General features: G+C 38.0%; 1 protein-coding gene across 1 annotated transcript in view; it reads right to left on the bottom strand.

Moving 5' to 3' along the window:
* LOC111641582 (peroxisomal acyl-coenzyme A oxidase 3-like) overlaps positions 1 to 25,190 on the bottom strand; it is a 91,242-nt gene extending 66,052 nt beyond the window's left edge. Inside the window, exons 1-10 of the mRNA XM_023387761.1 lie at positions 24,915 to 25,190; positions 24,717 to 24,838; positions 19,102 to 19,225; positions 16,052 to 16,273; positions 15,913 to 15,987; positions 15,766 to 15,855; positions 15,460 to 15,692; positions 15,286 to 15,382; positions 9,257 to 9,433; positions 1,251 to 1,427 (exon numbers count right to left, since the gene is read on the bottom strand). Of these exons, the coding sequence (XP_023243529.1) occupies positions 1,251 to 1,427; positions 9,257 to 9,433; positions 15,286 to 15,382; positions 15,460 to 15,692; positions 15,766 to 15,855; positions 15,913 to 15,987; positions 16,052 to 16,273; positions 19,102 to 19,225; positions 24,717 to 24,838; positions 24,915 to 25,190 (1,593 nt within the window). The remainder of the gene's footprint in view (positions 1 to 1,250; positions 1,428 to 9,256; positions 9,434 to 15,285; positions 15,383 to 15,459; positions 15,693 to 15,765; positions 15,856 to 15,912; positions 15,988 to 16,051; positions 16,274 to 19,101; positions 19,226 to 24,716; positions 24,839 to 24,914) is intronic.
* Positions 25,191 to 27,011: the final 1,821 nt, after the last annotated feature.

The raw sequence follows: 27,011 nt of genomic DNA, 5'->3' as shown, positions 1-27,011 counted from the left end.
AAGTTGAAGTTACATCCTTCTAACAGGAAAAGTAACTTTCGTTATCATGGAATTATAACAAAACCTGCCAATTCAATATAAATGGAAAAAAAATATTATATGGAATTGAACGAAAATGAAAATTTGCTTGATAATTCAACTACGCTTGTTGGAGAACAATAAAAACACTACACTCAACAAGCCACCAATAAAACTCAACTGCCTAACCTATAACCAAAGTCTCCTTTTAATTTGTTTTTTTAAAAAAAGCGCTTGACAAACTTGCCCCGCATGCCGAAGTTGCCCCGATCTCCCCTATTTGTATACGTACCAGACGGAAAAACAAAAATATCGCGTATCCACAAGCGCTCCAATAAATAAATAGAATTGAAACGACACTTTGAAATGTTTTCCGCATGAAAATGAATAATAATAATAATAAGTTTCAATAAAAATGATAAAATGTAAATTGAATTTTATCATAATGAGTTTGCTTGAATTTCCTTTCTTCTGAGATCGCAGCAATGCGCGACGAGTACGCTAGTAAACCAATAAAATTACAGTAGCTTGTTTTAGACTTTTTTCGTGACTTTAGCTATATTTAAAACAATATTGTCGTTACCAAACTAAAAACAATCAACATTTTATATCCAGAAATCTAAAAGTTGTACTTACAATCAATGCGCAGACTTTCTATTATCTCACACCATGCCTGCACTCTTTTATCCTTTCTTCGATAAAACGAATAATTAAAATCCCACAGGCATTAGTGAGACTGAATTAGCTGGATTAATCTTGATTCTGTTAAACTATCCATCATCTTGCTTTCCGCCATTATTTTCTAACTACAGTATTTTCAATGTTGCTACCCTATGATGTGCAAATAGGCGTTTGCTGATTGGGTGCGCGTTTACAACAGGCACGAGTAGAACAAACTTTTTGTTTCTAGTTGTGGTTGCTGTCACGGCGGTTTTCGCAGGGGGTTTACTAGTTAATGAGAACAGCCGTCGCAGTTGCAGTTGCCTGCGCGGCTGGAAATCGCATGGTGTGATCACTTTAGAAGCAGCCTGACAGGACATTCCCAACAGCAAGCTCAGAACTTCTTTTGTTCACTGCTCTAGCACGCAGAGGCCATTATCTCTCTTAATGGTGGCTTCGTAAGGTACCTAATTATATGCCGGTACGGCTCTGTACTTGCACAAAATTCAGTTCTGTATTCATTATCATAATGTAAATATACTCGTTTTCTACTAATAATTAACGAAATGTACCTGACTTTGATATTCTAGAAGCGATGTTTCTTGAGACGGTCCAAATTGCTTCCTGACAGCCGAAAATCTGATGGAAATAGCCATGCACTTTTGTAAATTTTTCGTACACATCTGAGAGATGAAAACTCTGCCAAAGGATATCGATCCAAATAATTCACCCATTTCGGTTTTCTTATTCTGAAAAATTACAATATGTAATTATTTTAAAAATATAATTATATTAATATACGTTTAATACAAATTGTGGTTGTGGAAGTAACAACAGATAGCCATAGTGAGGGTAGGAAGAATTTGAACTATCAGTTGGATGTCCTGTGATGAGATGTGTAAACATAGAGAAATTGTAATAAGCAAACTTGTACAGTTTTATAATGTATAAGGTATTTTTATTAATGTTCAATTTAAAAATATAAGTTTCAGAATGGCGGGTGCCCTGCAGAAAGGGTTTACGATTTGGTTTCATTTGTATACAATAACGTGACACATAGGCGATCTGCTGAGGGAATGCCTCCCGGAAGGCCTTTTATAGGAAACCTATTTAGGTGTTGCTAGCATGAAGAAAATCAGGAATACTTCATGTGGCTAGGTGTGAACCCACAACCAACTACTAATGTTCAGTGGTTTTATCAACTCGGTCACTGAGAGGAAAATCCCTACGAAGAACACCGATAGTAATAAGACAGGAGAGCACGTTGATGTCCCATTTTCTTTGATATCGTGTCAAGTTCCTTTGAATATCGATGGAATTATTTTTGTTCAATCAAAGATTCTAAGAAAATAACCGATTTAGCAGATTCTTACATGAGATGTAAGAAATGACGTTTAAAACCTGTACCCCTCGATGTGGGTCCCTCACCACGGACAGGAATCCACATCGTTTAGTAACTCTTCTTTACCATTCCTGGGATCTGAACGCCCACCCACATGTTTGCCATGCGTGGTGTCCCGTATGCCGAAAAGGGGAATCCTGGTAGTTGAGGGGCAACATAACGTCCCCAACACATTTTGGCCCCTGCTTCAAATAAACGGGAGGCTCAAATCAGGCTCCATTTGTATCAATCGGCTGGTCGCTGAGTCATTCTTGACCTCGGCCTGGAGTTAACTGATCAATGCAGACCGGGCAGACAGATCAGACAAGATGTGCTCTTCTTGACTGCATTGTAAGGGTATAGTTCAGGGGTGGCCAACAGTTTTTGCCCCCGGGCCGAATTGGAAAGAGAACTTTTTCCACGGGCCAAACCAAGGCTGCCCTAGGAAGATTTTGAGCTGCTGCAAAATCTCATTGTGGTGTCACCTCGTAGAGACTGAATTGTAGATAGAGATTACTGGTACATTTTTTACATTATCATGCTTTATCAACACTCTACGCTGTACTTACGAGATTTGTAGTGGAGGGTTAACTCTAAACGCACAGTGAGTTGTTGACTTTTTTTTTTAGACATCAGGATTTTTCATCGAGCTATTCGGACTTCAGTACCTAATATTGAAAGATTGATCGCGGGCCGCATAAATTCATTAGACGGGCCGGATCCGGCCCGCGGGACGTATGTGGGCCATGTCTGGTATAGCTCCTGGGAAACCCTGGTTTCATGGTCTATGGGAGTTATCCATGTGATGTTGTCATCCCCTTGTTGGACCCCATGGAGGGTGGTGTCACTGGGAGCTGAATAATTAACTTTTAATCATGGATTCCAAAAATGTAAAACATCTTGGCGTGTCAACAACAACAACGATAAGTGAAAAGATCTCCAGTCAATCAATGTACTTAGTAGTGCATGCAACTGGAGAAAAAAGACCTTGTCTAAGTCTTCTCTTTTCCTGATTAAAAAATTATTTGAATCGACCATCGGGCATTTGAAAAAAATTCCAAAAATCGAGGTCAGGGGACCTACTGGTAGAAACAGCCTCTCCTCAACAAACAACAAAGCTTTTGGCAATGAAAACTCTTGAGATATGTAAGTTTCAGTCACATCACACGGAAGTTTAAACTCATCACGTGGTGTGATATCTAAGATCGACCTGATGTCTAAAGACAAATCAGCTATTCAGATTGGTCTTTCAGATTAAAGTGTTGCTACTGTCCGACGCATCTCCATTTGTCGAGACCGCAAGTTAATACCACTAAACATCTAATTCTCACGTTCGACAAGCCGACATTGCCATCCTTCGTTACAGCAGGATACCTGCGCTGCCCAGTTCGTCCATATATTCCAAATCCTCTGAGTTGCTTTAAATACCAGCGGTTTGGACATTCACAAACATCCTGCCGAGGCAAAAGCTTATGTGCACAGTGTGGAACTGAAGGTCACGACAATACCAAATATAAAAGTATTCCATGCTGTATGAACTGCAAAGATATCCATCCTGCCTACTCCCGGAAATGCTCTGCATGGCAAAGAGAAAAAGAAATTCAACGGGTAAAAACTGTGAACAACATACCATATCCAGAGTCTTGTCGCATGGTCACTCCAAGGGCACCATTGAAACAAAAGACATTTGCTGCTGTGTTGAAATCTACAAAGACATATGAGGTTGCCAACATCTCTGAGGAAATGGTCAATATTCCTGATATTAATGGTGCAGTTAAAGCTGTCACTTCCAATATCATTCAGACAGCTGAAAAAACGAAGGGGAAAACATCAACCACATATCCAAAACATTCGAAATCATGGTGGAACCAAAATTGCGAGCCAGCATACAAACAACAAAAGAAAGCATGTAACATTTTCAGAAAATAGCAATTTGATTGCTTTTCAAAAACCAAAGGCAAATGCTAGAAGATTAAGGAGACAAACCAAAGAGATTCTTGGAGGAAGTATGTTTCTAGCATAACATCTTCTTCCAGCTCAAAAGCAGTCTGGGATAAAATTCATAAAATTAATGGGAAATATGCTTTTCAGTTTCTGTCCATGCTGAAAAATAATGGCACAATAATCAGTGACATACAGGGTATTGCTGATTTGTTGGGTGAAGCGTTTTCCTCTTTATACAGCAATATAATGTATACAAGGAATTTTCAGGCTTATAAAGCCCAAAGTGAAAAAAAATATTTAAACTTTCATTCCTCAACTAAAGAGGAATATAATGTGCCATTCAACAGCACAGAACTACATACAGCGATCTCTTGATTGGAGAATACTGCTGTAGGTTCCAGATAAAATCCACTACAACATGATTAAAAATCTTTCTGACAATTCCCTTAGTAACCTTCTGAATCTGTTTAACAGAATATGAACAGAACATACTTTTCCCAACTCTTGGAGGTTATCTATCATTATTCCCATCCCTAAACCAGACAAAGATCGCAAGAATACCTGTAATTACAGACCAATCTCTCTGACAAGTTGTCACTGTAAACTGTTTGAGAGAATGGTAAACAGACATCTGATTTTTCTCTTAGGGGAAAAGGATTACTTTTCATTACATCAAAGTGGATTTCGTAGAAACAAAAGTACCACGGATAATTTAATAAACCTTGAAACATCTATACGCGAAGCGTTTGTTAGATGACAGCACTTAGTGTCTGTGTTTTTCGATATAGAGAAAGCCTATGATCGCTGCTGGCGATATGGGATACTCCGTGATCTGCAACAATTCGGATTGTGGGGTAATTTACCAATTTTTACAAAAAAAACTTTCTGCAGAATCGAAGATTCCAAGTTAGGATGGGCATCACTTTATCTAGGCCTTTCACCAAGAAGAAGGTGTTCCTCAAGGTTCTATTTTGAGAGTAAATCTGTTCCTAATTGAAATTAACAGCATAGCAAACTGTCTCCCACCTAGTGTCAAACATACTCTGTATGTGGATGACTTCCAGACCTCCTGCCAGTCTCGTAACATGAGTCTTATTGAGAAACAACTGCAAACCTCTGTAAATCGTACACTCGATTGGTCCAAGACCAATGGTTTAAGTTTTAGCACGAAGACCTCATGCATCCACTTTTACCGAAGGCGTGGTTTGCATCTGGATCCTGAAATTCACCTAAATGGGGTTAAAATCCCAATGGTCAAGGAAGCTAAGTTTTTGGGTTTTGTGTTTGACCAGAAATTGACCTTTTTGCCACACTTGCACAATTTGAAGAGTACATGTCTGAAGTCTCTGAACTTTTTAAAGGTACTATGCTGCTCATCCTGGGGAGCAGACAAATGTTCTATGCTCAGGATTTATAGGGCCCTTGTCCACTCAAAGCTATATTATGAATGCATTGTGTAGGGTTCTGCACGCGAATCTACTCTGCGAATGCTGGATCCAATTTGCCATCAAGCATTGCGTTTGTGCATTTCGAACTTCTCCTGTTCAAAGCCTGTATGTGGATGCTTATGAGCCACCACTATCTCTCAGGAGAGAACAGTTGTCACTCTTTTACCACATTAAAACGAAATCTCAGACTAAACCTTCAGTTGATTGTACAGTATCAGCTGAGTATCTCAGCTGAAAAGGTTAGGTTATTTGCAGCTCGCCCAAGTAGTGTCCCTCAGCGGCTAGTTTGCCAAGCGGTCAAGGTGGCAACCTACTGCTCTGGGGGACCCGGGCTCGAATCCAAACGGGTCGAAAAATCCTCAGGAGTTTTTCGGTGGGGTGGTCCGTTTGGATATGTCAGGCTCCGCCCCTCACCACCTGGCAGCCCCATTGTGGGCTTGGCCGAACCCATAATGGGCTTGCAAGAAGAGGCCCTCTTAGTGGCCACAGGGCGGAAAAAGTTAAAATAAAAAGTAGTGTTCCTGCATGTGTCATAAGAATGGAGAATGTAAGCAAAACGCTTGACCTGGACATAGGCAACATCTCACAATCTGAGGTTGATAGTATATCACCTTGGTCAACTCCTGTGATAAATGTCAACCTTAGCTTAAAACAGTTTCCTGAGGTATTTATTCCAGATTACGTTTACAGACAGCACTTTGCAAAAATTCAACATCGTGACAGGAATTTAATTCATATATAGATCTGAATCAGATGATTACGTTGGCTCAGCCTTTGCCTGCCGGGATGAAATCGTGACAGAACAAATCGCACTGAATTTTTCCATTTTTACTGCATAGCTGCAAGCTATTTATTTAGCCTTAAAATATGTAACCAGAAAAGATCATCGTTGCTGCGTGGTTTACACTGACCCAGTTAATTAGTGCACTTTAGGCGTTGATCTCGTGTGAACCTAGTTCTCACTCCATAGTGATTAAAATTCGGAAACTAATTTGCCATCTTTTTGCGAGTAATTTCTCTCTAAAATTCTGTTGGGTCCCAGGTGAAGGAGGTGACTTAAATCTGGTTGTTAAAAAACGACTTTCGGAGAGATGGCAAAGCAGGTGGAATGCACAAGTCCACAATAAACTACACGAGATCAAACCACTGATAGAAAATTGGACACATAACGCAGTGTATGAAAGGAGGTCTGAGGTTATCTTTACTCGTTTGAGAATTGGACATACTCCATTGACTCATCAATACCTTTTGAAGGGTGATGACCAGCCAGTATTCCCATATTGTAACTGTACTGTAAGTGTTAAGTACATACTATGCAACTGCATTGCCTCTGAGAGGATTCGTAGACAGCATTACAGATTTAATTATTTATTTTTTATTTATATATTATANTAACAAGAAATCACCGGGTCATGACAACATCACTCCAGAATTGGCAAAAATCCTCTGGAGTCTTATTCCTTTGCAGCTCTCCCAGCTTTACAATGCCTGCCTCAGGCATGGCATCTTTCCTCAGACCTGGAAACTAGCCAGGATCGTCCCTGTTCCCAAGCCTGGGAACACTTCTGAAAGCAGGCCTATCTCTCTCTTGCCAGTTCTTGGCAAAATCCTTGAAAAGCTGGTAAACAATAGGTTAATGTGGCACCTAGAGTCCAATAACATTCTCCATGACTCTCAGTTTGGCTTTCGGCCACAGAGGTCAACTGCTGATGCCATCAATAAAGCTGTCAACTCGGTAAACCATCTTCTTGAAGATTATAATTATGTTCTGGCCATCAGCCTGGACATCGTCAAGGCGTTTGACAGTGCCTGGTGGCCAATGATCCTTCAAAACCTCAGAAATATGAACTGCCCGGCAAATATATATAATCTACTACGTGATTATTTAAAAGACAGAACGGCTACTCTTCAATGTGGAGGACACATCATTCGACGGAAACTCGTCCGCGGCTGCCCTCAGGGTTCCGTTTGCGGACCGATTCTTTGGAATGTGATTTTTAATGACTTTCTTGTTCAGGACTTTGGACAGCATGGCACTGTGGCCTATGCCGACGATGCCCTGGTCCTTCTTGGGGGCAGCTCTAGAGCAGCCTTAGAAAAGAATGGCAATAATGTTCTGGACAAAATACTAAAATGGGGGAAAGAATACAAACTAGAATTTAATGCCCGAAAAACCAAGTGCGTTGTGTTCAATAAACCCGGAAACAGAAATCTCTATTTGCGTGTTCCCACAATTAAAATGGCTGGACAAACAATTCCTGTAGATAAGAACATTAAGTACTTGGATGTGGTTCTGGATCACAGGCTGCTGTGGAATGCCCATACTGAGTGTATCACCTCACGGACTGGCAGGATTTTTCATACCTTTGCTGTCATCGCAAGGCAACGTTGGGGATTGAACTCGGAAGCCATGGATACCATATACAACCAGATTTTTGTCCTAATCATCACATATGCCTGCAGCAGCTGGGGGTGGGCTGTCCGCAAGGTGCACATCAAGCGCAAACTTATTGCTGCACAAAGAACTGCCTTAATGCATATTACCAAAGCTTACTCCACAACCCCAAACCCTTCTCTTCAAATCCTTGCGAGGAAGGCACCTATTGACAGTTACATCCGACTACAAGAGAAAATCTGGCAGTTAAAGTGGGGCAACNGAATTGAACGAAAATGAAAATTTGCTTGATAATTCAACTACGCTTGTTGGAGAACAATAAAAACACTACACTCAACAAGCCACCAATAAAACTCAACTGCCTAACCTATAACCAAAGTCTCCTTTTAATTTGTTTTTTTAAAAAAAGCGCTTGACAAACTTGCCCCGCATGCCGAAGTTGCCCCGATCTCCCCTATTTGTATACGTACCAGACGGAAAAACAAAAATATCGCGTATCCACAAGCGCTCCAATAAATAAATAGAATTGAAACGACACTTTGAAATGTTTTCCGCATGAAAATGAATAATAATAATAATAAGTTTCAATAAAAATGATAAAATGTAAATTGAATTTTATCATAATGAGTTTGCTTGAATTTCCTTTCTTCTGAGATCGCAGCAATGCGCGACGAGTACGCTAGTAAACCAATAAAATTACAGTAGCTTGTTTTAGACTTTTTTCGTGACTTTAGCTATATTTAAAACAATATTGTCGTTACCAAACTAAAAACAATCAACATTTTATATCCAGAAATCTAAAAGTTGTACTTACAATCAATGCGCAGACTTTCTATTATCTCACACCATGCCTGCACTCTTTTATCCTTTCTTCGATAAAACGAATAATTAAAATCCCACAGGCATTAGTGAGACTGAATTAGCTGGATTAATCTTGATTCTGTTAAACTATCCATCATCTTGCTTTCCGCCATTATTTTCTAACTACAGTATTTTCAATGTTGCTACCCTATGATGTGCAAATAGGCGTTTGCTGATTGGGTGCGCGTTTACAACAGGCACGAGTAGAACAAACTTTTTGTTTCTAGTTGTGGTTGCTGTCACGGCGGTTTTCGCAGGGGGTTTACTAGTTAATGAGAACAGCCGTCGCAGTTGCAGTTGCCTGCGCGGCTGGAAATCGCATGGTGTGATCACTTTAGAAGCAGCCTGACAGGACATTCCCAACAGCAAGCTCAGAACTTCTTTTGTTCACTGCTCTAGCACGCAGAGGCCATTATCTCTCTTAATGGTGGCTTCGTAAGGTACCTAATTATATGCCGGTACGGCTCTGTACTTGCACAAAATTCAGTTCTGTATTCATTATCATAATGTAAATATACTCGTTTTCTACTAATAATTAACGAAATGTACCTGACTTTGATATTCTAGAAGCGATGTTTCTTGAGACGGTCCAAATTGCTTCCTGACAGCCGAAAATCTGATGGAAATAGCCATGCACTTTTGTAAATTTTTCGTACACATCTGAGAGATGAAAACTCTGCCAAAGGATATCGATCCAAATAATTCACCCATTTCGGTTTTCTTATTCTGAAAAATTACAATATGTAATTATTTTAAAAATATAATTATATTAATATACGTTTAATACAAATTGTGGTTGTGGAAGTAACAACAGATAGCCATAGTGAGGGTAGGAAGAATTTGAACTATCAGTTGGATGTCCTGTGATGAGATGTGTAAACATAGAGAAATTGTAATAAGCAAACTTGTACAGTTTTATAATGTATAAGGTATTTTTATTAATGTTCAATTTAAAAATATAAGTTTCAGAATGGCGGGTGCCCTGCAGAAAGGGTTTACGATTTGGTTTCATTTGTATACAATAACGTGACACATAGGCGATCTGCTGAGGGAATGCCTCCCGGAAGGCCTTTTATAGGAAACCTATTTAGGTGTTGCTAGCATGAAGAAAATCAGGAATACTTCATGTGGCTAGGTGTGAACCCACAACCAACTACTAATGTTCAGTGGTTTTATCAACTCGGTCACTGAGAGGAAAATCCCTACGAAGAACACCGATAGTAATAAGACAGGAGAGCACGTTGATGTCCCATTTTCTTTGATATCGTGTCAAGTTCCTTTGAATATCGATGGAATTATTTTTGTTCAATCAAAGATTCTAAGAAAATAACCGATTTAGCAGATTCTTACATGAGATGTAAGAAATGACGTTTAAAACCTGTACCCCTCGATGTGGGTCCCTCACCACGGACAGGAATCCACATCGTTTAGTAACTCTTCTTTACCATTCCTGGGATCTGAACGCCCACCCACATGTTTGCCATGCGTGGTGTCCCGTATGCCGAAAAGGGGAATCCTGGTAGTTGAGGGGCAACATAACGTCCCCAACACATTTTGGCCCCTGCTTCAAATAAACGGGAGGCTCAAATCAGGCTCCATTTGTATCAATCGGCTGGTCGCTGAGTCATTCTTGACCTCGGCCTGGAGTTAACTGATCAATGCAGACCGGGCAGACAGATCAGACAAGATGTGCTCTTCTTGACTGCATTGTAAGGGTATAGTTCAGGGGTGGCCAACAGTTTTTGCCCCCGGGCCGAATTGGAAAGAGAACTTTTTCCACGGGCCAAACCAAGGCTGCCCTAGGAAGATTTTGAGCTGCTGCAAAATCTCATTGTGGTGTCACCTCGTAGAGACTGAATTGTAGATAGAGATTACTGGTACATTTTTTACATTATCATGCTTTATCAACACTCTACGCTGTACTTACGAGATTTGTAGTGGAGGGTTAACTCTAAACGCACAGTGAGTTGTTGACTTTTTTTTTTAGACATCAGGATTTTTCATCGAGCTATTCGGACTTCAGTACCTAATATTGAAAGATTGATCGCGGGCCGCATAAATTCATTAGACGGGCCGGATCCGGCCCGCGGGACGTATGTGGGCCATGTCTGGTATAGCTCCTGGGAAACCCTGGTTTCATGGTCTATGGGAGTTATCCATGTGATGTTGTCATCCCCTTGTTGGACCCCATGGAGGGTGGTGTCACTGGGAGCTGAATAATTAACTTTTAATCATGGATTCCAAAAATGTAAAACATCTTGGCGTGTCAACAACAACAACGATAAGTGAAAAGATCTCCAGTCAATCAATGTACTTAGTAGTGCATGCAACTGGAGAAAAAAGACCTTGTCTAAGTCTTCTCTTTTCCTGATTAAAAAATTATTTGAATCGACCATCGGGCATTTGAAAAAAATTCCAAAAATCGAGGTCAGGGGACCTACTGGTAGAAACAGCCTCTCCTCAACAAACAACAAAGCTTTTGGCAATGAAAACTCTTGAGATATGTAAGTTTCAGTCACATCACACGGAAGTTTAAACTCATCACGTGGTGTGATATCTAAGATCGACCTGATGTCTAAAGACAAATCAGCTATTCAGATTGGTCTTTCAGATTAAAGTGTTGCTACTGTCCGACGCATCTCCATTTGTCGAGACCGCAAGTTAATACCACTAAACATCTAATTCTCACGTTCGACAAGCCGACATTGCCATCCTTCGTTACAGCAGGATACCTGCGCTGCCCAGTTCGTCCATATATTCCAAATCCTCTGAGTTGCTTTAAATACCAGCGGTTTGGACATTCACAAACATCCTGCCGAGGCAAAAGCTTATGTGCACAGTGTGGAACTGAAGGTCACGACAATACCAAATATAAAAGTATTCCATGCTGTATGAACTGCAAAGATATCCATCCTGCCTACTCCCGGAAATGCTCTGCATGGCAAAGAGAAAAAGAAATTCAACGGGTAAAAACTGTGAACAACATACCATATCCAGAGTCTTGTCGCATGGTCACTCCAAGGGCACCATTGAAACAAAAGACATTTGCTGCTGTGTTGAAATCTACAAAGACATATGAGGTTGCCAACATCTCTGAGGAAATGGTCAATATTCCTGATATTAATGGTGCAGTTAAAGCTGTCACTTCCAATATCATTCAGACAGCTGAAAAAACGAAGGGGAAAACATCAACCACATATCCAAAACATTCGAAATCATGGTGGAACCAAAATTGCGAGCCAGCATACAAACAACAAAAGAAAGCATGTAACATTTTCAGAAAATAGCAATTTGATTGCTTTTCAAAAACCAAAGGCAAATGCTAGAAGATTAAGGAGACAAACCAAAGAGATTCTTGGAGGAAGTATGTTTCTAGCATAACATCTTCTTCCAGCTCAAAAGCAGTCTGGGATAAAATTCATAAAATTAATGGGAAATATGCTTTTCAGTTTCTGTCCATGCTGAAAAATAATGGCACAATAATCAGTGACATACAGGGTATTGCTGATTTGTTGGGTGAAGCGTTTTCCTCTTTATACAGCAATATAATGTATACAAGGAATTTTCAGGCTTATAAAGCCCAAAGTGAAAAAAAATATTTAAACTTTCATTCCTCAACTAAAGAGGAATATAATGTGCCATTCAACAGCACAGAACTACATACAGCGATCTCTTGATTGGAGAATACTGCTGTAGGTTCCAGATAAAATCCACTACAACATGATTAAAAATCTTTCTGACAATTCCCTTAGTAACCTTCTGAATCTGTTTAACAGAATATGAACAGAACATACTTTTCCCAACTCTTGGAGGTTATCTATCATTATTCCCATCCCTAAACCAGACAAAGATCGCAAGAATACCTGTAATTACAGACCAATCTCTCTGACAAGTTGTCACTGTAAACTGTTTGAGAGAATGGTAAACAGACATCTGATTTTTCTCTTAGGGGAAAAGGATTACTTTTCATTACATCAAAGTGGATTTCGTAGAAACAAAAGTACCACGGATAATTTAATAAACCTTGAAACATCTATACGCGAAGCGTTTGTTAGATGACAGCACTTAGTGTCTGTGTTTTTCGATATAGAGAAAGCCTATGATCGCTGCTGGCGATATGGGATACTCCGTGATCTGCAACAATTCGGATTGTGGGGTAATTTACCAATTTTTACAAAAAAAACTTTCTGCAGAATCGAAGATTCCAAGTTAGGATGGGCATCACTTTATCTAGGCCTTTCACCAAGAAGAAGGTGTTCCTCAAGGTTCTATTTTGAGAGTAAATCTGTTCCTAATTGAAATTAACAGCATAGCAAACTGTCTCCCACCTAGTGTCAAACATACTCTGTATGTGGATGACTTCCAGACCTCCTGCCAGTCTCGTAACATGAGTCTTATTGAGAAACAACTGCAAACCTCTGTAAATCGTACACTCGATTGGTCCAAGACCAATGGTTTAAGTTTTAGCACGAAGACCTCATGCATCCACTTTTACCGAAGGCGTGGTTTGCATCTGGATCCTGAAATTCACCTAAATGGGGTTAAAATCCCAATGGTCAAGGAAGCTAAGTTTTTGGGTTTTGTGTTTGACCAGAAATTGACCTTTTTGCCACACTTGCACAATTTGAAGAGTACATGTCTGAAGTCTCTGAACTTTTTAAAGGTACTATGCTGCTCATCCTGGGGAGCAGACAAATGTTCTATGCTCAGGATTTATAGGGCCCTTGTCCACTCAAAGCTATATTATGAATGCATTGTGTAGGGTTCTGCACGCGAATCTACTCTGCGAATGCTGGATCCAATTTGCCATCAAGCATTGCGTTTGTGCATTTCGAACTTCTCCTGTTCAAAGCCTGTATGTGGATGCTTATGAGCCACCACTATCTCTCAGGAGAGAACAGTTGTCACTCTTTTACCACATTAAAACGAAATCTCAGACTAAACCTTCAGTTGATTGTACAGTATCAGCTGAGTATCTCAGCTGAAAAGGTTAGGTTATTTGCAGCTCGCCCAAGTAGTGTCCCTCAGCGGCTAGTTTGCCAAGCGGTCAAGGTGGCAACCTACTGCTCTGGGGGACCCGGGCTCGAATCCAAACGGGTCGAAAAATCCTCAGGAGTTTTTCGGTGGGGTGGTCCGTTTGGATATGTCAGGCTCCGCCCCTCACCACCTGGCAGCCCCATTGTGGGCTTGGCCGAACCCATAATGGGCTTGCAAGAAGAGGCCCTCTTAGTGGCCACAGGGCGGAAAAAGTTAAAATAAAAAGTAGTGTTCCTGCATGTGTCATAAGAATGGAGAATGTAAGCAAAACGCTTGACCTGGACATAGGCAACATCTCACAATCTGAGGTTGATAGTATATCACCTTGGTCAACTCCTGTGATAAATGTCAACCTTAGCTTAAAACAGTTTCCTGAGGTATTTATTCCAGATTACGTTTACAGACAGCACTTTGCAAAAATTCAACATCGTGACAGGAATTTAATTCATATATAGATCTGAATCAGATGATTACGTTGGCTCAGCCTTTGCCTGCCGGGATGAAATCGTGACAGAACAAATCGCACTGAATTTTTCCATTTTTACTGCATAGCTGCAAGCTATTTATTTAGCCTTAAAATATGTAACCAGAAAAGATCATCGTTGCTGCGTGGTTTACACTGACCCAGTTAATTAGTGCACTTTAGGCGTTGATCTCGTGTGAACCTAGTTCTCACTCCATAGTGATTAAAATTCGGAAACTAATTTGCCATCTTTTTGCGAGTAATTTCTCTCTAAAATTCTGTTGGGTCCCAGGTGAAGGAGGTGACTTAAATCTGGTTGTTAAAAAACGACTTTCGGAGAGATGGCAAAGCAGGTGGAATGCACAAGTCCACAATAAACTACACGAGATCAAACCACTGATAGAAAATTGGACACATAACGCAGTGTATGAAAGGAGGTCTGAGGTTATCTTTACTCGTTTGAGAATTGGACATACTCCATTGACTCATCAATACCTTTTGAAGGGTGATGACCAGCCAGTATTCCCATATTGTAACTGTACTGTAAGTGTTAAGTACATACTATGCAACTGCATTGCCTCTGAGAGGATTCGTAGACAGCATTACAGATTTAATTATTTATTTTTTATTTATATATTATACATCTTGTTATTATATACATTTGTGCTGTTATATATTTTCGTTATTGACTTTTTGTCATTTTTTATTGTACATTATATATATATTTATTTATTAGATTATTCAATTATACTGGTTTGACATGGCGCAGCTTGGCCTGTGTGGCCCTTGCGCCAATAAACTCTAACCAACTAACCAACCTTCAAACCTGTATCCGAGATTCTTGAATGCATTTAGTATCTTGTTGACATTTGTATAATTTAGATACTTATTACCAAGAAACTTCATAACAGCAACTTTAAAAGCATACCACGCTTCCTCTTCTTCTGTTGCGTGCATTGCCTTCCAGCCACGTGTAATTGTAAGTATAGTTTTAATTTAATTCTTTTATAAAGTATTTTCAGTAAATATTTATCTTTATTATAATTACTGTTTACTGTACTAATTATTGTTCATTTGCCTTAGAAGAAGATAGATAATTTCCTTCGGGACTGACATCCGCAAACCGATTTAGCAGATTTTCACGTGGTATTCTATATCGATGAAATGAAACAAATCTAAAAAACAAAAAAATTATATGAACTACATGCAATAACATATATAAATTATAACATAAATAAAATAATCTTTGCACCCATTATCCAATCCATTAAGTCCAATCTTATAACCCATATCTCCAACGTGTACTCCCGGATAAGGTAGCATAGTCTTCGGGTCTCTGATAGGAACCACAAAAACATGAAGGCCGTGGCATACTTCATCTGGCGTATAAAGTCGAGCGAAGACTAAAGCGTGTGTGGCTGTCTGCCCCAAGTTACCTATCCAAACTTTAATACTTTCGATCCTTGGAGTATGCAATATAAATTCCTAAAATATTTTTCTGGGGATTAGTACATTTTATAATTATTTTCATATTTTTTAAATTAATTGCGTGATTAACCTGAGTATTAGCATCGTACATAGCTGTTGTTTCTATTCTTTTGCTATCAGATCCGTGGCTTAGTTCAGTTAATGCAAAGCATCCTGAAATCTGAAGATATGCAAATTAATCATTGTCTATGTCCATGGAAACATTTTTTAAACTTACCTCGAGTTTTTCTGCTTGTTTGACAAGGGAACGATGCCTTTTTGTTCCGAGGGATGCAATTATAGCATGAAACATCTAAAGCAAATACGAAACATCAGATTTATGTTAATTTATTGATTAATAACATATGCATAATTACCAAATATCCCATTGATAATTTCACACTCAGAGACGCATCGTACATTGTGAAGAACAAATTTATATAGACTTTTGCTAATGGATTATCTTTGTATTTATCAAAAACTATACTTAAGATATGTCTGCATCGTTCAATAGTAATCGTTCTGTAATTTGGTAAAGAATCTTCCTCTCTACCGTGCTCGTATAATGGGTTGGATTCCATTATTTTGCATAGTTCGTGCTGAAAGCAAATAATACAACAGTAAGTATTTGATACGTTAATTTTAAACACTAATATGCAGAAATATCAATAGGCAATCCAGAAATCTTTAGAGGGGTGCAGAAAGGAAATATTCCTTAGAAGGGGTTCAGAAAGCAGTGCAAAAAGGAAAATTCGTCAGAAAAGGGTGCAACTGCATCCTGCGCACCCAGAAAGCTCGCCCACAAATGGGTATATTCCATAAATCAGAGGCCAAAGTTGCGAATTTAACTGGCATATTTTTGAAAATATATTCTTGTAGAGTATCTTGTTGGTTGAGTGTTTGTGGGAGATAAATACCGAAGAATATTTTTTATCCTCCTTTCTCAATGTTATTGTCTGAATAACATTATGAATGCGCGTGTTTTATTGCTTTTATTCATGAAGTATCACATAAGCCCTGCGTTGCTGGGACAAAAAGCAACGATAGCGACGATTAAGATTATTACATTATAGGCAGTCTTACCCGTTTTCACAGAATGCAAGAATTAGGTTCTTATGTTTCCAACTAATTATAAAATTTTTACATGGGTCTAAAAATATGTTCGATTTTCCGGAAAAACGCAAAAAACCGCACCTGCGCCTGTAAATCTTGCACGTCGCTTTCTCTTAAGACTTCCATTGTTAGCACTTCCCCCGCGGAGGAAATTTCGAAAAATCCCTTCTTAGTGTACATTCTCTTGATATACCTTATTAAAACTCAATCAAAAACGCAAAAAATCGCATCTAGAATAGTATAATAAAAGCCGAGTTTTTCACGGTAAGCCTTAATCCTGTCCTTCTCCCCGCGGGGGGGGGGGGATTTCTACATCTATATCAGTGTTCCGCAACCTTTTTCTACTTACGGCACATCCATGACTGAATACAGCACACCAAAATGTTATTTCCCTCAAAAACGTATGGTATGATACTATTAATAGAATTACGTAATGCCACTAACCTATTATTATTGTTATTAAAAGACATCAAACCCGTGAGCAAATTTATTTTACATATAATTTCTTAGAATACATAAAAATGCGTGGCTCGTAGTAAAGAATAAACAATCATCATCTTATTACTGGCGTCTAATTACACAACGATTCCGAGTCGTAGTTCTAGTTTTTACCACGAGATGTCGCTAGTGTCGCGAGGTTCATATAGCGTATACGTAGTACTGTAAGGTGTGCTTGGAATTTTTTGTCGATATTTCGGCTTTAAAACAACACTTTATCATCGATAATTGGTTGCGAAGTATTCCCGCTACGTGGCTAAGAAATCGTTACGGAAAATATTGCGTCGGATATATTAGAAAATACTCGTTGTTATGGCGATAAGCGCTTCTCCTCAAAAGGAAATCTTACTAACAAGCGTGTAGGTTTAGAAGATAAGCAAATGCCGGTGGAGGAAAAGTCTATATTCTACTTTCGTTCGATTACGCGAACATTTGGAGAAAGTGCTGTACCTGTACACGGATTTGCCTGCGAAATCGAGAAACTGCAATTCAAAACTATGAAGGGTAAGTAAATTCTCTTCCGAAATTTTAAAAGCGCTGTATTTAATTAATATATCTTAAAATAATTGTTTTCGTGAATATTAACAGCTCATTCGGTCATAAATAAAAATATTACGCGCTGTATTTGACAGATTTCTACCAATGGAAAGCCACAGATAAGTGGAGAACCAACTAAAGTTAACTGTCTAAAAATTCATGGAATTTATAAATTCTACTCTTGCGGCTCTGGCACACGGGATGGCGACTACGCTCGATTCAGAAATGTACTTACAAAAGGAAAACATTCGATAACAGATTGTGCGTATGAAAATGTTGCAAATGTATAATTTTCAATAAATCTATTTCGTAAAGAAAACATCTTTCTTACGAATAGCATTTTTTTAAAACAAACGTTCGAATAAATCATTGCGGATGTGTTAAATCGGGCTACAAAAAGTTCACTAATATTTTACTGACGATGGATTTAAACTATCACTCGAATTATACAAGATGCACTTAACTCTTGGTATTCGCTAGGGTTGGGTTTTTTAAAATCTGGTGAAAACCAAATAAGGATGCCTACGCAGAAAATTGAGTTTGGTTTTGTGGAACATTTCCAAGTTAAACGTTCATTGTAAAATAATATATTGTAAATTTTCTAATATAAAACGGTTAAATTACTTCTAAAAAGCGATGAATAATTTTATTAAATAGCACAAAAAAAAAAAATTTCGAGTAAGAGATTGAAAATTCAGCAGGGAAATCTTGAGATTAAAAGAATTTAAGAACGAAAGTCTACGTATTCTGTAGAATAACTTTTATAAAAGTTATAGTGTATAATTTTAAATGTTTTGATAAAAATAATGAACAATAATGAGCTTATAATATAAAATTGAACATTAGACAAAAGACAAATTTGACGTTCAACGAATGATCGGTAGCGAATTTTGTTCGTAATAAATTAATTCTGACTCTGGTGTATTTACACCAAGAATTACGCTTGTCAGCCTCTTGACGTCACGAATTAGCCACATCTCGTGGTAAAATACAGAACTACGGCTCGGAATCGTTCTGTACTTAGACGCCAGTGTTAATGATGTCGAGCTTTATAGTCAGTAACGAGTGAAAGAACAATTAGAAATTATCTCGAGACGCGATATTTTAATTAATTAAATTAATTTCAGGAATTACATTACAGTTTCCCGCATCTAAAAGAGTAAGAAATTCCATAAAAGTTTCAAAAATTTACGTGTAATTTCACTCGCTGTTTCTATCGATAACAGTAACTTAGGACTGGTTTTCGAGTATCTTTGTCAATTTTTTTTAAATGCCTTACTTTTACACGTAGGAAATCCTCTCCTTCCATTAATACTTTCATTTTTCTCCAGTCGAACGTTGCCTTATTTCTATATTCGTCCAATGGACCCGATGGAAGTTGTTGTATGTATTCCATTTTAGAAGTGAAGAAGCTTCGTTATGTGCGACTTTCCTCTTTTTCCAATAACGGGAAAGTATTTCCTATTTATATCGTGAGGAAAGCTTAATTGTTTTAGATCATTATTATTATTATACTTAATTACATTCCAAGTATATTAATTAAATCAAATTTAATTAATCGTTATAAAGTTGTAATGCACGGATTTTCCTTCGGTAAAATTATTTAGAGCTAGTTTCTGATGTCAAAAACGACCTCTGATAGTTTTTTAATTTTTTTAATTAATAGATTTTATTATATGTAAGTTTAATTAAGTCGGGGGGTTTGGAAATCGCAATAAAAATTTTAATTTTTTAAAAATATTTAAAAATTTACGGCCAATCGCCTCCCGAGACTTCTATGAGGATGTCCGGGGAAATCCAACTCCAGCTGTGTTCAAGGTCATCCAGCTGTTTAAACAATGACTCATCAGTGTCAAATTTCACAGAAAGGCGAGACAAAGGAAAATAAAATTTGAAGCTTTTTCTTCAAAATTTCTTTCGTTTTTTTTCAGTTTTATGTATTTTTAAGTATTTTTTATGTTTAATTACATTAATATAAAAAATGTCTTTGTACGCAACGGGTTAAAAAGGAAACGTATTGCTTAAAATTAAAATTAGGTTATTGAGTGTGGCAATATGAAAACTTACATTTCTATTAGTCAGTCTACCTATTTGACTGCTTTTTGTATCTATTAAAATTAAAAATTTCAGATCTTTCTTTACACTGCTAACTTTTAATTTTTAAAACTCGTGTCATCTCGGCACAAGACTAGGTAGCACGATATTTGTAAAATATGCCAAATAAAGTGGCATGCCACGTGGCATTTATGACGTTTAATACTACACTACACTTTCTTCGTGTCCAGCAGGGCCGTTGAGAGCTCGAATGGGCCAGGTTAGAGCCTGTCCCTTTAACCATTTTTTTTTTTGCAGCAAATGAAATACAGTAAAAACTCGATAATCCGATCTTGATGACACTAAGTTTTGGATGTACCGAGCACTGTACAGTACGTTTAAAGTTTCGTGAACCATAAATACTGTAATGCAATTACTGTACAGTACTTAAAAGTAAATTTACTCAAATTGTAACAAAAGGTTACGTATACGACCAAGTTTCGTGGACCTACAATCGACAGATGACGTAGTAGTAATTTCGGTCTCTGTGTATTATACTCTCTGATATGTATAATACTACACGTTCTAGAGTTTTTAATGCCAATTCGGATAATCGAGTTCCTACTATACATAATATTTCCTTATTAATTAATAAAAAGCAATCTTAAAGATTATGAAATAATCAGACAAATTTGAATTAGAAGGCATTATGCACAGCGAGGTGGCCAACCTTTCGCGTACCATGCGCCACTTTTTTGACAAACGAGTTCGGATGCGCCATATAACTCGAGCACTTTTTATACCGTCTTACGTTCGTGGTTAGGGGTTGGTAAGTAGAGATAAGGATAGAATCTGCTTCGCTTAGAGGAGGAAAAAAGAATAACTTAATCACGCAGTTAAATTAATTAATTTACGTCAGTTTAATGAAGCAGCAATCTACAATAGTCAGGAATGATCTGTACGAGAGGGTGATCGCTCGATGATGGTGCTATAGCTGCCAGAGTCTCGTTTGGTGAAGATAGCTCCACCAAAGTTGTTGGCACTGAGAGCCAGATCAGCTCGGAACTTGGATTTGTCTGTTCTCTCTGCTGGCTAGAAGGAGTCCTGGCCCCGGCGTATGTTTAATAACCTTTTTAATAGAAGTATGTTTATAGATATAATTAACTTTTTAAATTAATTATTGTATGTAAAACAATATCTATTACAGCACATAAGCATTACTTACCATTAATGAAACTTTTGAGCCTGTTTGGATTTCGCTAGTCTTTTAATGTTTGGCGTTAAATTTGTTACTGAGAGCAGCGGAGAATTCTTCAAATTGGAATCGGTTATTCGCGACCTCGTTTCGCTTTTAATCAATTTCATTGACATCTGTATGTCCTTCCAAAGCGACATAGAGCCTATATAATTTTTTGTAAATTTTCTTAGCTCTGGGAAATGTTCGAATGGTAATGAACACCAGAAATTAATTACGTCGGAAGCATTTTGATCATGATCTGGAAAAAGCTCGTGAAATTTTATTTTTAAGAATGAATTTGTTTTTAAATCAATCAGTTCCATTTGTACGTTACTAGGCATCCGCATTACGTTTTGTTCACTAAGTGAAAATGGGTTTATAAAGGCGAGAATGCAGTTTTTTCTTTAGCAAAATCACGAAAACGACTTTCAAGTGTCCTTCGCAATTTCTTGATTTTTTCAATATATTTGATCAAATTGCCATTATTTTCAGCACATTCACTCCGCTTTTTCGAGCATGGAAATTGACTCAAATCCTCATTTTCTAACCGAGAGACGAACGGTTTTAATTTCATTTCAAGTGAACTGATGCTATTTACTAAGCCAAGAAATAATTTATTCGCGCCTCGTAGTTTTAAATTTAGATCATCGAGATAGCTAGTAATATGAACTAAACATGCCAAATCAAATAGCCAGTTGTTTTCAAATACTGTAAGGTCTCTTTTTATGCGGATTATTTTTATGCGATTTTGAAGTTGTGCGGTTTGTATTTCATCCAAAAATTTCTTGGACAAACATACATACAGGCTTGTTTAGAAAGCCCGCCTATAGACAGTCTCCAAAAATTGTGGAACGCTCCATTTGTTCCACTGACATATAACGTTTATGGATGTAAAGGACAGCTAGATCTACCTTAATCGCTGTAGTTCCTAGCAATTTGTAATATAAATGTAATTAAACATAAAAAATACTTAAAACTGAAAAAAACGAAAGAAATGCGTTAATTTTGAAGAAAAAGCTTCAAAGTTTAATTTCCTTTGTCTCGCCCTTCTGTGAAATTTAACACCGATGAGTCATTGTTTACACATCTGGATGACTTTGAACACAGCTGGAGTTGGATTTCCCGGGGCATTCTCATAGACATCGCGGGAGGACAAGGGTTTAAAGTAGGGTGAACACTAGCTGGCCGTATATTTTTAAATATTTTTAAAAAATTTGGAGACTTAAAAAACATTCCAAAAATTCAAAAAAAAATTTCAAAAATGGCTTTAAGGACCGTGTTTTATGTAACGCTATGTAACCTGCCCGAGTTAACTCAGGCGAGGAACTAAAGGGGTTTTAATTAACTCTTCACATCCAGATGTCAGTGATTTGTTTTTAGAGTGAGCTTTTGCAATTCGGGGATTCCCCTTGTACATGATACCATCGACAAGTCGCTATTACATCATTCTGAGTTTCGCATTGAAAGGTATAAACTGTAATTGTTTTGAAATTAAATTTTATTTTAGCGGTGTTTTGTTAATTTTTATAATAAGTAGTTGTTTTGGTTTTATGCGTTGTTTTGGTTTTATGCGATTTTAGAAAATTACGGAACCTATCCCTACTTTTTTCAAGGCAAGTAAAGTCTTTTTTTATGCGAATTTTTTATATGCGGTTTTCTGTAGAACGTATCCACCGCATAAAACGAGACCTTATAGTAATAGGGTTCATTCATCGGGTATTTCATTTTCCTGTTCTAAAAAACTAGAAACACCTTTTTTTAATTTCCAAAAGCTACTCAGACTGCTGTCTAGAAAGCCTCGCAATGAAGGTTAAGATCATATTCCAAATCTAACAATTCGCAATATTCTCCGAATTCTCGTCTGTTTAATTAAATTAATGCTCTCGCTCTAATTTTATTCACACATTTCACAACCGATAGCGTAACACGTTGCAAATTTAAAGGTTTTGGCACACAGTGCCTCTCGGTGTATAATGCAATGATATTTTAGTATAGGACGATTTCAAAAATTTTCGAGCAAAGTTACAGTGCCATTGACTTTACCTGTCATTGATGGCTCTTCGTCAGTACACACACCAATGAGTTTGCCACAATCTAATTTTAGATTTTCTAGGCACGATTTTACTTTTTCAAATATGTCCGATTCTCTTGTTTTACCACGCAATGACTCCAGACTGGCAAGTTCTTCAAAGATATTAAAATTATCATTAATTCCTCTTATAAAAATGTTTAACCGCGCAACATCGGATATGTCCGTTGATTCATCCAAAGCTAGAGAAAAGAAAGTACGAGAATGAGCAAGGTTTTCCAATTGCTGGGACACATCCCGAGAGAGTTCCTGGATACGTCTCATAACTGTCTGCCTCGCTATAGCAATTTCGTCCTCTTTCCTTTCGATACCTTTATTATCAAGAAGGCGCGCAAATATTTGGAGACAATTTATTCTCCATCAGAAAAAAGTTTTTTCGTCAACGCTAAAGCAATTTCCTACGACGCTTTTGTCATTGCTAAGTCTTCACAACTTACTTTAACAAATATATTTTTTTGTCTTCTGATTTATTCCTTTCTCTTGGTCACATATTTTTTTGCAGCTCAGACCCAAGAACAAACTTCATTTTTTCTTCTACGTAAGTCCGATGCTGCGTTTTATAGTGTCTATTAAGATCATGACTTCTATCATGTGAACAAGTACTTCCACAAACAATGCAAAACGGTTTTTCCCATGACTTTGCTATAAATAATAACTCATTTTCCCACTGTTTATTAAATTCACGCCTACTATCACTTTCTGCGCTTCTTTTGGTCATTTTATTTTGCGCTGTAATGAATAAAAGGAATTTAAAAAAACATAAAAAGTACAAAACTCTGAAAAATGTTGAAAAAGAACAAATAGATGACAGTTACGTACATCTTTGTGTGATACACACAAAGAGACAAAAGGCTGTGGCAAAAGTTCTGCTTCAAAATTCAATACCACCGTGGCTCACTGGGAACCGACTGAAGCGCCACTCCTAATGCACAGTACAGTGTTGACTTCAGACATTTTTCTCGGAGGGAAATATTTTCTTATAAAAGATTGGTGCGGGGCCCAGGCGATTGCTCTTTTTGCGCATAGGATAATGCACCTCTGCCCGCTACTACTTTTTAAAATTATGTTTAAAGATTATTTGCTCGTTAATCATTATTAATTCTAATTAAATTCGATCATTTATAAAAATATTTTAAGGAACCGTTAACAAAATTTTAAATATTTTATTTAATTCGTCTACTGATAGATAATGTCACCTTTTCCTGTCCGTAAGAATAAATAATTGCAACAGGAAAACAATTAATAACGATTTTAATTGAACTTATAAACTGTAATTTACTTTTTAAAAATGTCTCAACGCATTCTGGTAAAACAAAATATTCCTCTTAAAATACTGTATATTTTAGATAATTATAAGATTTAAGTAGACACGTTCAATAGCTTTGGCTATGCCAGAATTTCTGCCTGCTGCACCGAACAATGAGGACTTTGTTTATAGGCCGATCTGTGAGACGAACCATTTCGGTGGTGATATAAAATGAAAGCGCAGCCCACGTAGTTTTCTTGCTTCGACCCGTCTGTATAAATTGAGATATCATTGTTTTGGTCTTGACTCGAAGCGATGCTATCTAGTTGGGGATAGTCCTGCTCCACACTTAAGTCGACATTTGTTTGTTCTATACCAAACTTAAAAATATCTTCTTTGAAAGGGAAAATCTGAGATATTTTTGTTGTTGTTGTTCAGAGGATTTTCATTATCAAACAGGTTACTAAATTTCCAGTTACTAGCTACCATTCCGACCTTGATGTGAATGGGTATCAATCCTGCTAGACAAATAAAGCAGAAATGGGTGCAAATTCTAAGGGCCACCACCCTTTGAGCTTCAAATAATTTCTTTTGAATGTTAATTCTTGAACAGGCCTTTGCCCAGATAGGAGCAGCATAAAGAATGATGGGATCAATTACCCCAAGATAAATCAGTTTGGCTGCTCTACTGCCAATTCCCCAAGTGTTTTTAGCAATACTGATAAATGCATTCGATATCTTAACTGTTTTTGCTACAGCCATTTCTATATGACCTGTCCACTGCAGTTGTTGTTGTAGTTTAACTCCAAATACAAGATTTCAGAGACTCTAGATATCCGGACACCATCAATTTTAATGCGCGGCTGCGTTGCAATGGGGTCTTTCTAGAAAATATTATATACGAGCATTTTCATTGATTTATGGGCAGTTTAACTTTCTTACTCCAATTTGAGATCTTTGTCAGCAATTCATTACAGAGTGTAGGAAGATTGTCACAATTCTTATCTGATACTAATACAACCGTGTCATCGGCGTAGCACTGTAGTAGATGATTTCCTTCAGAATTATTGAGAGTGGTGAGTAGGTCATGGTGGACAATTGTCCACAACCCAGGGCCCTGAGGGCAACCCAATGTGGCTTGACGTGTATAACTGATATTGTTATTATAGAAGCCCACTTTCCTATCGGTCATGAAGCTTTTAATTAAATAAAATAAGTTGGAGTTGCTATAATATGGCAGGCAACCACAAGTTGTTGAACACCCCTCTAAAATCAATTGATACATGAAGGGTGTGCCTGGCATTTCTTTTTAGCTCTATTTATGTAATCCATAATACTGTTAATTGCTGTTATTGTGGATTTGCCTGGAGTGAAGCCATGTTGGTCCTGGCTAAGGGCCTTTTTTCTCCTGAGATGAGTTAAGATTCTGTTAATCACTAGTCTATCCAGAATTTTTCCCAAAATAGGTAACGGCTGATAGGCCTGAAGTCTTTGGTTGATTGAGCGGTTTCTGTAACAGTGGTCAACCCTAGGTGTGATGTGACTGTTTCCTAACGTTAGGTCGATCTAACTTTTCCCCGTGGTAAAGGAGTAGGTCAGAAGGGTGCTTGTGTTCAAGTGAGTAAGACTCTGTTGGACCATGGTTTCGTTAACTATGTTACCCCTAGGGCCATCTTTTGGATTATGCCAGATCACAGACTTGGCATTGAAGTCACCTCCTATTAGGATAGTTTTATCTTTGTATCAGTTCAGGAGGTTATGAATGTCTTCTATGGCTGTCTCAATGTTAGCGTTGTCTGGAATGTAGACAGAACCTTTATAAAGACGAGTGTTATTGTCTGTAACACAGACGGTGGTAGTGTATTCTGTGGTGTGTTGGGAGACAAGGCAGGCGGTAATGTTTTTGTTCCTGATGATAATACTAGCCTTGATGCGATAGCCAGGGTCCTGAGCTGGATAGACTTTCCAGTCATTGAACCTGACTATCACGTTGTTAATAGTGTAGGCTCTTAGATCATGATGATGTCTGTATCATGTATGCTGGAAGTGTGAATGAGGAGGGAGCAGGCCGGTTTGCAAATCTGTGCATTAATCTGTATGATTTTATAGCTGCCTGTGTTCATATTGTGAAGGGGTGTATTATTCATAGCTGACCCCACTGGCAGCTTGTGTTTTCTTGCATTTGGTTATGGAGTACTGTTGAGCGAATGCGTTATGCGCGGTCTTATATTTGCTTCCCTCTGGTAGAGTGTTATTGGCCTTTGCACAATTTACACAGTACAGTTCCTGACTGTGGATGCGGCAAACCTTGTAGCTATGGTTGCCCATGCAGTGACTACAATGTTGTTTTAGTGTGCATTTACTAGCTAGATAGCCGTGACCACAGCATTTGTAACAGCGTGTGAGAGGGATGTAATCGTCTGCTGCTATCGTTGCCCATTGCACACTAACATACTGCTGTTGCATTAGCGTGTTCCTAATACTAGAAGTAACCTGAAGGACATGTAATCTACAAGTGTCTGTCGTGTTGCGGTTTATCTTGGAATGAACACTGCAAGAGTCTTTGAATTCCTGAAGAGTATG

The sequence above is a fragment of the Centruroides sculpturatus genome, unplaced genomic scaffold (genome assembly GCF_000671375.1).
Source record: "Centruroides sculpturatus isolate CEXI.00-Female unplaced genomic scaffold, Cexi_2.0 scaffold1381, whole genome shotgun sequence".
In the NCBI taxonomy this organism is placed as follows: Eukaryota; Metazoa; Arthropoda; class Arachnida; order Scorpiones; family Buthidae; genus Centruroides; species Centruroides sculpturatus.
Note: the sequence above shows the minus strand (reverse complement) of the source record. Positions and strands in the feature narration are given on the sequence as shown.